The sequence below is a fragment of the Xenopus laevis genome, chromosome 7S (assembly GCF_017654675.1).
Source record: "Xenopus laevis strain J_2021 chromosome 7S, Xenopus_laevis_v10.1, whole genome shotgun sequence".
Classification (NCBI taxonomy): domain Eukaryota; kingdom Metazoa; phylum Chordata; class Amphibia; order Anura; family Pipidae; genus Xenopus; species Xenopus laevis.
In genome coordinates this window covers 70,458,146-70,472,595 of record NC_054384.1, presented here as the reverse complement: position 1 = coordinate 70,472,595, position 14,450 = coordinate 70,458,146, and the positions used below count along the sequence as shown (strand labels likewise).

The 14,450-nt window shown below is 36.7% G+C and overlaps 1 protein-coding gene across 4 annotated transcripts in view; it reads right to left on the bottom strand.

The window, feature by feature from the left end:
• Positions 1 to 3,668: 3,668 nt before the first annotated feature.
• hyou1.S (hypoxia up-regulated 1 S homeolog) overlaps positions 3,669 to 14,450 on the bottom strand; it is a 37,772-nt gene continuing 26,990 nt past the window's right edge. For 3 of the 4 annotated variants that reach the window (XM_018242005.2, XM_018242008.2, XM_018242007.2), the window contains exons 21-25: positions 11,385 to 11,518; positions 11,149 to 11,233; positions 10,806 to 11,055; positions 10,546 to 10,632; positions 3,669 to 7,995 (exon numbers count right to left, since the gene is read on the bottom strand). In XM_018242005.2, the coding sequence (XP_018097494.1) occupies positions 7,937 to 7,995; positions 10,546 to 10,632; positions 10,806 to 11,055; positions 11,149 to 11,233; positions 11,385 to 11,518 (615 nt within the window). In that variant the 3' untranslated portion in view covers positions 3,669 to 7,936. Of the gene's footprint in view, positions 7,996 to 10,494; positions 10,633 to 10,805; positions 11,056 to 11,148; positions 11,234 to 11,384; positions 11,519 to 14,450 lie in introns of all 4 variants that reach the window. The other variant, XM_018242006.2, reaches the window with a different exon arrangement.

Here is a 14,450-nt window from a genome sequence, read left to right as displayed (position 1 = left end):
TTCAGCTGGCATACTGTATGTTATCATTAAGCACAGACAGAAAAACCAAGACGGCAGGTAGAGGCTGATGATAAGCACTGCGTATCTTGACAGCGCTATATAAATAAATGATGATGATAGGAAGGCTGTAACTAGTCAAGATATTTTACTACTACAATATATTAGAATATTGAGTGCATTGGCAAAACAGGACACAGTAAAATAACTAACAAGCTAGCAGGAGAAAGGACTTCTCTGGGAGCATCTTTGTCATGATTTTTATAGTGTAATTTTTTCTCTAAATTACAGTTTACATTACAAATAATTCACTCTACTATACAATATTTTATTCCTGAACAACCAATGTATTTTTTAAGCTGTAACACTGGGGTTTAGGGCTAGGCAGCTATCTCCATTTTGTGATTCTGTGCTATCTGAAAGCCCCAGTACTTCACAAAAGAACAGCTTTCGGATAAGCGATTGTATTCCATGATGGAAAACCGAACCTGGTTAGGGTGAGAAGGGCTAAAAGGAATCAAAAAGCCGTTCACTAGCATCTTACATGCAAAGTGAAGCCTTGTGAAATCAGAAAGTATTTACTTGTCCCATGCTATATACCATGTAACTGGAGAAGTCGCAGTGGGATTTTTTCTATTGTGTGCTATTCATGCAATGCAAATATCCTATCACTTTCCCATTGTGGCTGCTATAGTAAAAGGAAGGGGTTTGTGTATGTATACATTTATTATAATTTTGAACTACTGTTTTTAGTTCACTATGTTTTTATTGGTATTTATTCATATATTTGTAATTTGCTTAATTTATTCCTTCCTAGTATCGAATCATTGTTCAAGATGCCAGTAACAAGTAGCAAGGTAGTTCCATTTAAATGGAATGCCCACAGAAGGGCCTACTGCCATTCATCCATATTGCAGTTACTATGGAGGAAAGAAACATGCAAGGTTTCTAGGGTCGTGCTAAGGGTATCAGGATAGACTTATTGAGGTGGCGCATGGCAAGTAATCTAAAGAATCTGAATATCAGGAGTCCTGCAAGGTACGCATGCACACTTGCCCTATAAATACCATGGAGGTCATTTTGGTTAAGGGAAACTTTGAAGTTACATATTTCCCATGCGCTATTTATATATAATCAATTGAATGCTTGTGTTTCTGACTTGATTAGCGAAGCAGTGTTTTTGTTTATGGAGAATTTTTATTGATTGTATACCCCTAAAGAAGTAAAGATTTCGGTGATGAAACACGTTGGGTTTTTAATCCTTTTACTGTCAATCAATAAGCTGATTATGCCTGTGATATTGCCAGTGCAAATATTTATAAAGTTCTACTAGTATGTACTGTATGTATGTATGTATAACTTTATTTGTAAAGCGCTGTTAAAGAGCTGCAGCACTGTACAGTGCATAATGCTATGTGGTAAGAGACATAGTGGGAAGGAGGTCCCTGCCCCATAGAGCTTACAGTCTAAGTGGATGGGAGGTAAACATACAGGCACAAAGTGGAGATGAAAAAGTGCACAAGGTAGAGCATAGTCAGTAGGGACAGGATTGTAACATTTGAATAAACCATTTTCCAGTGGTAGAATCCCTTTAAGATGTGGCTAGCTGATATGAAGAAATACACCAACCAGGTTGATAAGGCCATTGCAACTATACAGTCATTTGGAAACGTCTCTTAATTCTTTGGAGTTTTGTTTATCATTGGCTGAGCTTTCAAAGTAGCAACTTCTATTTTTTTTAGTAGTAACCATCATTAGTGCTTGAAGAAATATTGGGGCATGATGCATTGGCCCCTAAAACAATACATTAGGTTTCTGTAAAATGGTTTACCATTATTTTTTCAGGTTTAGGGGCAGATTTATTATGTGGTGTAAATAATAATTTGCCGCACATCACCAGGCGTCGGTGTAAAAATGAGCAACTTCCACCGGACCTGATGTACAAAAGTCTGAAGCAGACCTTGATACGTTTGCCATTTATTTTACACCGTTTTTCCAGCAAATTTAGTTTTACACAGCATAATAAATAGACCCGCCCCCTAGTGTAGATGTATAAACATGTATCAGTTGACAGAAGAAGGGGAGGGGCAGCAATACACAAATGTGAATAAATTAGATCAGACTGTAAACCTAAGACAAAATATATTTGTATAAGGGCTTTTTAAAGGAGAACTAAATCCCCACAGTGATAAGTCCCCACTGGCCCCCCCCCCTATGTGTTACCCCACAATTGTGCCCCCTGTATAATTACTGCAGAGTGAGCACAGCAGAGATCAGGGGCGCCATCTTCCAAACTTCAACAATCCTCGTAAAGTGGGCGGCGTACCGGCGCATGTGGTTTGTTACAACTGCGCATGTGCAGGAAGTCACTTTTAGTATGATGTAGATCACAGAACCCACGAGCAACATTCAGGAGTTGGGGAGCAGCACTAGCATGAAAAATGTTCCTGAGGTGCTAAATAAGAGCTGTGATTGGCCATTTAGTAGGCCCTATGGGGCTTGTCAACCTATATTGAGGCTCTGTTTGGCAGTGCACCTGGTTTTTATGCAACTAAAACTTGCCTCCAGGCCTGGAATTCAAAAATAATCACCTGCTTTGAGGCCACTGGGAGCAACATCCAAGGGGTTGGAGAGCAACATGTTGCTCACAACCTACTGGTTGGGGATCACTGATGTAGATAGTGATCTTCTGAGACAATTTGTATTCCATTTTTTATTTGTGGTTTTTGAGTTATTTAGCAACTCCCCATGTAGCAACCTGGTTGCTAGGGACCAAATTACCATAGCAACTATGCACTGATTTGAATAAGAGACTGGAATATGAATAGGGGAAGGTCTGAATAGAAAGATGAGTAATACAAATAAGCAATAACAATACACGTGGGGCTCTTCAGAGCATTTGTTTTTAGATGGGGTCAGTGACCCCCATTTGAAAGATGGAAAGAATCAGAAAAAGGAGGCAAACAATTAAAACACTATAAAAAATAAACAATGAAGGTCAATTGAAAAGTTGCTTAGAATAAGCAATTCTATGGCATATGAAACTGTTCGTAAAGATGAACCACCCCGTTAAATTCAATGAGCCGTGCAGTCATTCTGCCCTGTATTTGGATATGATAAAGCAAAATGTTAGATTAATATAGGATTGCCCAGCAATAATGGCATCTAATAGAATACAGGTATGGGATCCCTTATCCAGAAAGGTAAGAATTACAGGAATACCATCTGCCACATAGTCCACTTTAAACAAATAATTATAATTTCTAAAAATGAATTCCTTTTTCTCTGTAATAAAAAAAACATCACCTTGTACTTAATCCTAATTAAGCAGTATGGATCCATATTGGTGGCATAACAAGCCTATTGAGTTTATTTCATGTTTAAAGTAAACTGTGGTGATCCAAATTACAGGACAACCTCTTATTTGCTTTACCCCAATTCCAAACATTCTGGATAATACATCCTATACCTGTACCTGCAAGAACACTTGGCTTTTGCAGGAGGTTGTTCCCCAGAGATGTGTTGAGTAGGACTAGCAGACAAATTATTTCCTCTCAATAAAAATAAGGTGCACCATAAACTTGATAACAGTCCATTGTATATCACCCCCACCCATCATCTCAAAAAAACACACACAAACACGTAAAAAACAAACATTGACAATAGGCAGATTTCAGAAATATAGAGTAATTTATTACTTTCCCATGTTTTAGCAAAAGGTGAAACAGCACAGCCAAGGAAAGACTGATTGCAAAGAACTGGATCCATTTAACTTTATTAGGGGAGCCACATGGAACACTGTGTAGAAATGTACTGAGCTTGAGGGCTTTTTCACTGTAGCAACTCGTGCAAATAATAAAAAAGAGCAAATTCTGTGCAACTAATGCATGTATTTATTGCATTTAATGTTGCCCTAAATGCAAAAACCAAAAACTATTGACACGCATCTGATAAGTAAAAAGTCGATTATCTGCTCTGACAAGAAAACAGTTACAGAATGTTGTAGACATTCTACTGCATTGCAGTCAGCATGTGTATTGTGTACAATGTTTCAGCACCTCATCATAGAAAAATTCACCCACTTTCCATTCATTCCTATGGGATTTTTAGACATGTGTTTAGCAATGGGTGAAATCCACTTCTAAACATCCCATAGGGATGAATAGAAAAAGTGTGTGAGTTTGTTCTGTGATGAGTGCTAATCTCACATTTTGATAAATGTGCCTCTAAGTGTGCCAAATTTCGGGGGGGGGGGGGCATTTACCTAATATTGTAGGATGAATGCTGAAAAAGCAGTGAAACTACTGTACCTATGTCAAACAGACTTTACAAGGAATTCAATATATTAAGTATAAATCCACTGGGCTCATTCATTTTTAGTGCAGAAAGCTGCTTGCATGTATGTATTGTAATATTAATGTTTGGGTTTATGTTTATCACAGTTAACACAAATCAATTAAATTGTAATGGAGTTGCTGTTGTGAATGAGGCCTAAAACTTCCACATTTCTACAAGTATACTCATTATCTTTAACTCTTAACTACCAGCAAGGCAAAGGTGCATTTTGGTGTGCAACATTGTGGGCCTAGTGAGAACAAAGGTTTTAGGAAAGCTTAGACCAGATCGAAGAATAGTCCATGTCCTGATCTAGTATCAGGCATTCACACATGGCTATACACATAACCAGATACTGTTGCACATCTAATATTACACCTTTCAATTTTACCTTCACAACTTTTGATACAGATATTCTTTGGAATTTTCACAAAAATAGTTGAACCCCCCAACCCCCTGCTGATTAATAAGTGACCAGCCTTTAATCATAATTCACCATTCACTCACCTCTTTTTCCCCCCAACCCCTCTCCCCAAAAATAGCAGCAAGAACTGTTGCTTTAAAGTCCTGCATAAGACATCGCAAAAATAAAAACATTTAATATGACATTCGAGACTTAGAGTTAGGAAAAAAATCAGCCATATTACTTTTGCTGTACAGCTAGCTACTTTTAATGGGTATGTATGCCCAACCAAAAACTTTTTGCATAGTGAAAGAAAATGTAATTTTCCAATACACATTAATTTAGCATAAAGGACACAATTTTTTTTACCACCCCTATCTTCTGCTTCTTCTAATAGCAAAATGCACAGGATTTGCTGTCCCTGGACATTAACCGAGATTCCAAAACTCTGAATAAAGGATTATAAGCACATTATCCATAATAATTTACTATCTGGTTGCTAGATTGCATTTTCAATAGCATTTAACTTACAAAAAAAACCCCCCAAACATTGAAATTGTTTATTGTATATTGGAAAGTTAATTAGAATTACATTTGCTTTCATCAAGCAAACCAAAAAAAAAATAGATGGTGTGAGCAAGGCAAAAGGAACAAATAGATATAAGATTTTGTATATTTAAGAATAGATTTATACCAAACCTCTATTTGCACAGCACAGATTGCCATTGTTATATGGAGCTTTGTCAAGGACCAGATAGCTGTGTTTTTACTTTATTTATACCGTAATATGTGCTGGGGTACAAGTACATTTACTATCACATACAGTAGCATCCATATCCTAATTTTTATTTTACAGATTACTTGTACTTATTGCAGTCCTTATTTGTCCTGAATTTATCACTAGTTACAATGGGTAGCAGGAGCCATAAATAATCTGCAAAATACAGGACTTTTATTAATTTATTTTGCCATGGGTGGTACATGATTCACTATATTACTTTGCCCGTTTCTGCATGTAACTCTGTCCTTACTACTCTTGCTTATTTGTACCACTACATATGGCATTATTATTAGGGATGCATCGAATCAACTATTTCGGATTCGGCCGAACCCCCGAATCCTTCATGAAAGATCCTAGATCCTAATTTGCATATGTAAATTAGGGGTGGGAAGAAAAACTTTTTTTACTTTGTTTTGTGACAAAAAGTCACACGACTTCCCTCCCCATCCCTAATTTGCATATGCAAATTAGGAATCAGATTTAGTTTTTCTGTTGAAAAAAACCGAATCCTGGCCGAATCCCCAACTGAATCCTGGATTCGGTGAATCCCTAATTATTATACATATTGCCAGTTTTATTTCAGCAGTTAAACGTGCTAAAAAAAATAATTCAAGCTGTTAAAAATTTATTACAGTTTAGAGAAAATGATACCATTTGCTTTTCTTTTGCAGTTTAATGGTAAACTCCTGCTACAATATTATTCTTATATTAAAAAAGGATGAATGGAAGAGCATAATACGTTGTAAATTATAGTTCCATTCCAGTGCATAATTTCCTAATTTTTAGTACATTTGCATGTGATAGCAATAGGCTTCAGACTGAAGTAAAGGCAACTTTAATGCATACATTTTTGAACCATAAAAATATTTTTTCCCCCGACACCTTCCCCACCCAACGCACTAACCAATATTTTTAATGAGGGTGCTTCGTTTGTTTAACGAGAACACAGCTTGTTCTAATAATCAATGTAACATTCTATATGATGTGCTATGAATCTACTACAAATATATTGCAGGTCACCAATATTTTATGCTAAATTCACCATTTAATAGAACACCGTTAACTTTTATAAAGCATTGTTTTTCATGGGGTGATGTTAAATTCTCACTTCCTATTCTTAGCAGTCCCTGATTTTTTTAAAAGCCCAACAATTGGGGATCTTTAACTGTACTTGCAAAATGTTTATCTGCATTGTAATACTAGCTATATCTACTCAGTTATTGTTTCTTTTGAGCTGAAGTCCTGACTTTCATAACAGGATCAGTATTTCCTATTCATAATTAAGTGATGAATAAGCCAAAAAGCAGTAGTGAAAAACATGGCGAACTGCCACAAGGTTGGTTTCCACTGACTACAATGCTAAGCCCTGCGATTATCATCTGTTAATGGACGGATGCGACTTTGGGCAATCGCTGAGGGCTACTTGGCCGTTTCCTACTGTGCTGATTAAGAATTTTACCAAAATACAGACTTTCCAATTCTTACATCAGATATCATCTCTAGATTGCACATTTAAAGGGGTCAATTACATTAACTTTTAGCATCATGTATTGTAGACTGTGATATTTTAAAACAATTTGGTCTTTTTTTTAATTTTAGTGGTTTTTAAATTATTTAGCTATTTATTCAGCAGCTCTCCAGTTTGGAACTTCAGCAGTAATCTGATTGCTACGGTCTACCTTACCCTAGCAGCCAGGCAGTGATTGGAATGAGCAGCCAGACAGTGATGGGAATGAGAGACTGAAATATAAACAGGAGATAGGCTGAATATAATGGTAAGTAATAAATAATAACAATACCAATAAAACCATTTTTTGGCTGCCAGGATCAGTGACCCAATTTGAAAGCTAGAGAAAAAGGCAAATATTTAAGTATAAAAGAAAATAAACAATGACCAATTGAAAAGTTGCAAATCACAGGGCATTCTATAAAATGCTAAAAGTTAACTCAAAGGTGAATTATCAATTTAAGTCTAAATTAACATAAATCTTTTCAGTTTTCAAACAATGAGACGCTGTAAAACTTCAAGCCATATATCTCACTTCTTCTTATATAACCTCCCTTTATCCTGGATGGATAAATCAAAAATAACCCAGTATTGTATGAGATTCTTGTTGAATTTAGATTTGAGAGATAGTCTTGCTTTGGGCATATATTTAGTTGCCTATTCTGTCCAATGAGAATATTTGACAGTCGAGTTAAATAAAACACAGCAAGTACATAAGGAACGTTGTTAAAAATTCTAACAGTGCTCTTCCGCAGGACAGAAATTTACATCTTCAGTACAGTTTTCCAAAAACAAAACAAAAAGAAACAAAGAAAACACACAGTTCTGTTGGCAGAAAACATTAAGGTCCATTACAAAAAAGTAATGTTAATAAATATGCTTGCCAAAACAGGCAGAGGAAGGAGAGATGCAATTATAATTCAGTCTTGTGGCTCTCGTCTGGCTTTTCTGAAGGCTTTTGTGATGTGGCATCTGTTGGCATAAGGATAAAGGTAGGAGATAGGAAATAAGTTACAAATCTGCCAGAATATAAATGTTTAATTAGTAGGTAAGTTAAATCGACAAATAAAGTTGTGTTCACATTATTAGCAGTGTATTTAAAAAAATTTAATAAACGCTCAAAATCCTTATAAAAGCTTTTATATCCATACATGCAAATTCATTGGGAACACTGCACATTCTATACCAAATCAAAACATGAAGAAAAATGTATCAAATTTGTGTTATTCCTTCTCAAAAAGTAAAGAAAAAGGAATATTAGGCTGTTCCAAATAATAGCAGTGTCTGCATTCTTCTTTAGAGAATGCAAACATTCACTGTATGAACTGAAAAATGTTTCAAGATTTTGTTTTCCTTTGAATCACTGAACTAATATTTAGCTGCATGGAGTCGACCAACTTCTGGCACGTTACATTCCACAATTCTCCTGCATTTATTGGTTTTGCCTCAGAAACAGCATTTTTGATGTTACCCAACTAATTTTCTACTGGATAAAGTGCTGGGGATTGGGCTGGCCACTTCATAACATCAATCTTGTTGGTCTGGAACCAAGATGTTGCTGGTTTACTGGTGTGTTTGGGGTCATTGTCTTGTTGAAACTCCCATTTCAAGGGCATTTCCTCTTTGGCATAAGGCAACATGATCTATTGAAGTATTTTGATGTATTGAAACTGATCCATGGGTGACATTTTGTATTGCATGACAATTTTTTCCACCCATTGGAGTCTATAGGCAAAACCTGGCAAAAAATTTGCTCATTACTAATCTCCATATCACAATGCTTGTGCCACCATGCTTCACTATCTTTACAGTGTACTGTGGCTTGAATTCAGTGTTTGTGGGTCATCTGACAAACTGTCTGCAGCACCCAGACACAAATAGTCTTGCTTTCATCAGTCCACAAAATGTTGCACCATTTCTCTTTAGGCCAGTCAAAGTGAGGCAAATTGTAACCTCTTCAGCACATGGTTGTGTTTTCCAACAATGGGACTTTGCAGGGGCTTCTTTCCAATAGCTTGGCTTCACATAGGCATCTTCTAATTGTAACAGTACTCACAGGTAACTTTAGACCTTCTTTGGTCTTCCTGGAGCTGATCATTGGCAGAGTCTTTGCCATTGTAGCTATTCTTCTATCCATTCGAATGGTAGTTTCCATGTCTTTCAGGTTTTGGTTGCCATTTTAAAGCATTTCAGGTCATTTTAGCTGAGCAGCCTATCATTTTCTGCACTTCTTTGTATGTTTTCACCTCTCCAATCAACTTTTTAATCAAAGCGCACGCTGTTCTTCTGAACAATTTCTGGAATGACCCATTTTACTCAGACTTTCAGAGAGAAATGCACTATAACCAGCATGCACAACATTTGCTTCCTTCCTTAAATAAGGCCTTAAATAAGGACCGTAAATTGACTCCTGTTTTTTTCAATGAATGAGTGACATCACTAATTGAACTCCACAAGGCTATTATTCTGAACAAGCTATTATTTTGAAAATGCCTCAATTAATTATTCAATTACACAGAATTGGCAGGGTGAATGTCATGACTGTTGGGTCTGTTGCTTTTCTATTACTCTAGTACACCTACTAGTAAATGACTTGCCATGGTGAATGTCATGACTGTTGGGTCTGTTGCTTTTCTATTACTCTAGTACACCTACTAGTAAATGACTTGCCATGTAGAAATATATTTTTTACCAAAAACAGTGATTGATCAGTTTAGTGATGTCGGACTGCCATTATTCTGAACACAACTGTATGTGGGGTGGATGATTACTGCATCTCTTTAAGAGAAGCCAAACAATTCGGCTGACACGAACTGTGTACATGGACAATTTTACATTCATTTAAACAGAAAATGGGAGCTTAATCTGACCAAGTACACAAGGCCTGATTTAAAAAGAAAGTTGCAGTTTCACAAGTGTGGTTAACCATACCAACCAGTCTGTCTACTACCAGCTAGAAAATGAAAGCAAACATGTTATTGGTTTGCCATGGGCAATTGCAATCTAACTTAACTAGACACAGCGTAAAAACAGTCAATAAGAGGGATTAATATGTGTGGAGACATCCCATGGGACAGTGTGGTAGATTAATGCAATCTTATGTAGTCTGATTGCACCAATACCTGACTGATTTCCAGGGAGTGTTCACTCAGACATGGCTGCCATGAGGAATGGTGAGGCCCCTACCCCTTCTCCTTCAAATCCTACACCTAATCCATAAAAACCCCATGCCCACAGACAACATGCCTGTCAGTGCACTTACAACAAGGAGGGGGTCCATTTGAATTGGGATTTTCATCACTTGGTGTGCCATTATCCTAGGCTACAATATGAAACACAATGTAGACACTTATACTTTACTGTTCTCTGGTGTCTGCTGGTGCATTTTATGTAAAATACATCTATGAGGCTAGTAAAAAACATTCCCATGCTCTACTGTCAGTTCTCAAAACTAATCTACAACATACTCACATCTTTCTAAATGATAAAGGCCTTAAAATTCCTGTGCATGCTCTGGATTACCTGCTTCTGACCCTCCTAATTCTGGAATCTCTGTCTTCTCTTCAGCTACTGGTGGCTCTTTAACAGGCTCTGGATTACTGGCATTTTCTGAGAAGTGATATAAAAAGAACAAAATGTCACAAAACCAACACAAGGTCAGCAGTTTGTTTCTTGCTTTTACATTGGACTGATTAATGTCGAACTCCAGAGGAAAGAAGGATAAAAGCCTAATATGTGATTATAAAACAAAGCCGATACTTTTATATGTTACTCTTATTTACCTTGAGTACTCTCTTCTGTGGGAGGTATAATCTTTTCCTCACTTTCTGTAGCATTCTTTTCTGCATTCTCTGGTTTTGTGGCGTTGTTCTTTTTTTTAGGCTTGGGTTTAGAAAACTTTGCCTTGTTGAGCAAGTACTGCACCTCCCGATCAAGAGCTCCAATCTTTATCTCAATGTCTTTAGACAAAAGGACTGGCTTCTCAGTAGGTGACAGCTTGGCCTGCTCAGCCAGAGTTTCATTCTTCCAAGTCTGGAAGAATGGAAGATTAGAAATACATATTTACGTAAAATGCATTATGCATCACACAGCATAACAAATTACAAAAGCATACAATTTCCTTACCCAAGTGTCAGAGATCAGCTTCTCTAAAGTGCCCAACTCTACATCTGTGAAAATCTGATCATCTTCTGGGATCATTCTAGCACTCCTATAAAAAGTGAACAGAGGAAGTGAACAGAGGAAGCTATGATGAAAAACACATAAAAATAAACCATATCCCCCCCCCCAAAAGTCAATAATTTCCTTTTACCAATAACCCAATTATCTTATTTTTGTGTGCAAGATTTCTTGCTGCTTACTTTAGGAAGATGCTGGAGTGGTTCAGTAAACTGTCAAGGGCTGCTAGTCGGTCAGGCCACTTTCTCCTCTCTTCCACCTTGAAGAATAAGGTCTTGCATAACTTTTTGAGTTCAGACAGCTTGTCCTTCAGTTCCTGAAATGCACACATTTTCAAAAGTGAGTTTTGTCTTTATCCTAAATTAGTGACAAATGTGACCAATTTTATCACAAACAATCCTGCTTATATTAAAAAAATGTCTGTACAAATCATCATTTTTATTTGCCTCAGGTAATTCAGGGCAACATTATGGGGCAGATTTATCAAGGATCGAATATGAAATTCAAATTTTCGAATTGTTCTTTTGGTCAAAACTCACTAAGTTAAATTGGGAATAATCGAAACTCAATTCGAATTAGACTATTCGCCACCTAAAACCTGCCAAGTTCATGTATAAGTCAATGGGAGAGGTCCAGTGACCCATTTGAAGATGTTTATAGCCTTCCTGACATTCAAGTTTTTTTCTGAGAAAAAACTTTGATTCCAGTTTAGTCGAATTTGATCCTAATTCGATTCGAGTTTTCATGTCGGTTATATTGGCTTGAGTTTTAGATATTCCATTTTTTAATTAAATAACCTCCCAATCAAATTTCAAGTATATTTGAATTTATTACAGTTAAAGAAAAAATTCAAAATTCGTCCTTTCATGAATGGGCCTCTATATCTATGACTAAACAAGAAATGAATATTTCCAAAATGTGCATCACTTCTCTGTAAAGCAAGACACAGGAAAAAGAAAGCTGCATAACCAGCACGGGAAACAAAAGTCTAGTTCTTCAAACTGACCATTAAGCATTACCTGTAAAATCCAATCACTGCAACATGCCTAACTAATGAAGGTCTAATGAGACACTTTGGTACAGGCATTTGTTATCCACAAGCTTCATTTATCACAGTAATGTGTGTATGCTGACCCTACCACTCCCACAACTGACTGTAGAAGATGCTTGCTGAGTGGAGTCTAATGAAACATAGTGTAACAGAAGTTGCCTCATGGTAACAAGCCTGAGCTATGTGCCCTCCATTGAGCCCCTCTGAAAATGGAACTAACACACCCAAGACATATATTATTGCAGAACTCTCTAAGCATTACCAAAATGTGATATGGATTTGACAATTGACACCTTTACATTTTAAAGAATGAACTTTTCTGCATGAAAAAGTACAACCCAAGTGTTAAGAAAAAGCAGTCTGCTTGTATCATTGCAGACATTTTATGATATTGCACAAATCTAGAAGCAGTCAAAATCAAACAAAACATTATACCAATTAACTTTGAATTCTGAAACAAATTTTATACATTTTCATACTGCATACATCTTTTTACATCTAAAAAGTACTGAAAAACAAGCACTTTACGAATATAAGCAAGGATTTTTATGAAAATTCTTGGATTACATTCTATGGATGTTATAAAAATATTCATAAGCTATGTATGGCAACTTTCACACTTAAAGGAGAATTAAACCCTACAAATGAATACAGCTTAAAATGCCATATTGTATATAATTATATACAAAGCCTAACGTTTCAGCTTGTCAATAGCAGCAATGATCTAGGACTTCAAACTTGTCCCAGGGGGTCACCATCTTGGAAAGTGTCTGTGACACTCACAGTCACACTGTATCTTGTGAGTGGGTCCCTAAGCTCAGTAAGTGACAGCAGCACAGAGCATGTGCAGTGAATCAGCAGAAAAGAAGACGAGGATCTACTAGGGTATATTTGGAGACCCAGATCTTCACTGCTAAAGGGCTGTGGTTGCCTTGGACTGGTACAAGGCAACCAGTCCAAGGCAACCACAGCCCTTTAGCAGTGAAGATCTGGGTCTCCAAATATACCCTAGTAGATCCTCGTCTTCTTTTCTGCTGATTCACTGCACATGCTCTGTACAACATTTCTAGCTACTTTAGTTGGACTTTAGTTCTCCTTTAAGAATAAGTTAATGGCAGAATAAGGTATTCCAATATAATTTATGGAATATTTACAGAAAAATTAAGTGAATGAATACTATAAATAGGGTACATTTTCCCTTTAAAGCAATTTAAAAATTGGGAGACCAAGCAAGCAAGCATTTATCCGTTCGGAAATCTGGGCATATTTTTTATTGATCAAATATAGCACAGAACTCTTAAAGGGGTAGTATGCAGAAACTTGCAATATAAGCCAAATAAAAAGCACCAGAAAGCTTATAGACAACATAGGACCCAAATTAGGTCTCCATGCTGTGGAGGTTGTGGTTATCCACAATCTACTTCTGTAGAAAACAGTCATTATAACAAGGTGAATAATTGGTTTAAAAAAGCTTTTTTTTGGTTGACAAAGCTGTTGAAATGGTGTGGGTTCCCAGAGAAAAAGGTTGCAAAACGATGGCTTATAACTATTTCTAACACGATCAAGAACAAAATAAATGGTCTATAACATGAGCCATGTAAAATATAAATAAATAAAAGCTTCTTCCTGCCATAAAATACTATGTTAATCTGTTTGCTGCACAGAAGTAGAACTTACAGTCTAAGTGGGTAAGTGGATAACATACAGGCACAAATTGGAGGGGAAAATGTGCACAAGGTAAAGGCACTATCCAATAGGTACCAGGACTAGACTATTGTTCTAGTGCTCTTAGTTAGTTATTTCTTATAGTGATTGAGAAAGTACTCCTTACGGAGGAATTCAGGGACTGAATTCCAGAGTACGGAGCAGCAAGATAGAAAGGTTTGAGACAAAGAGGTGGCAGTGGATGTAAATGGTGTGAAAAGAAGGTGGCTCTGAGAGGAGCGGAGAATATGACCAGGAAAGTACAGTGAGACAAATGAAGAAATGGAGTGTGGAGCAGAGCAATGAAGGTATTTGAATGTCAGCAGAAGGATTTTATATGATATTCATTGCCTAAGAAGCAGCCACGCTAAGGATTTTAGTTGGGGTTGAACAGGTTCCCTGTGTGTGTGTTGTCAGTATGTCACTGTTGGTCACATAGTAGTATAAGTGGGTGCCGATTCTTGTAATCTTACCAATATGAGCTATGGGTAAT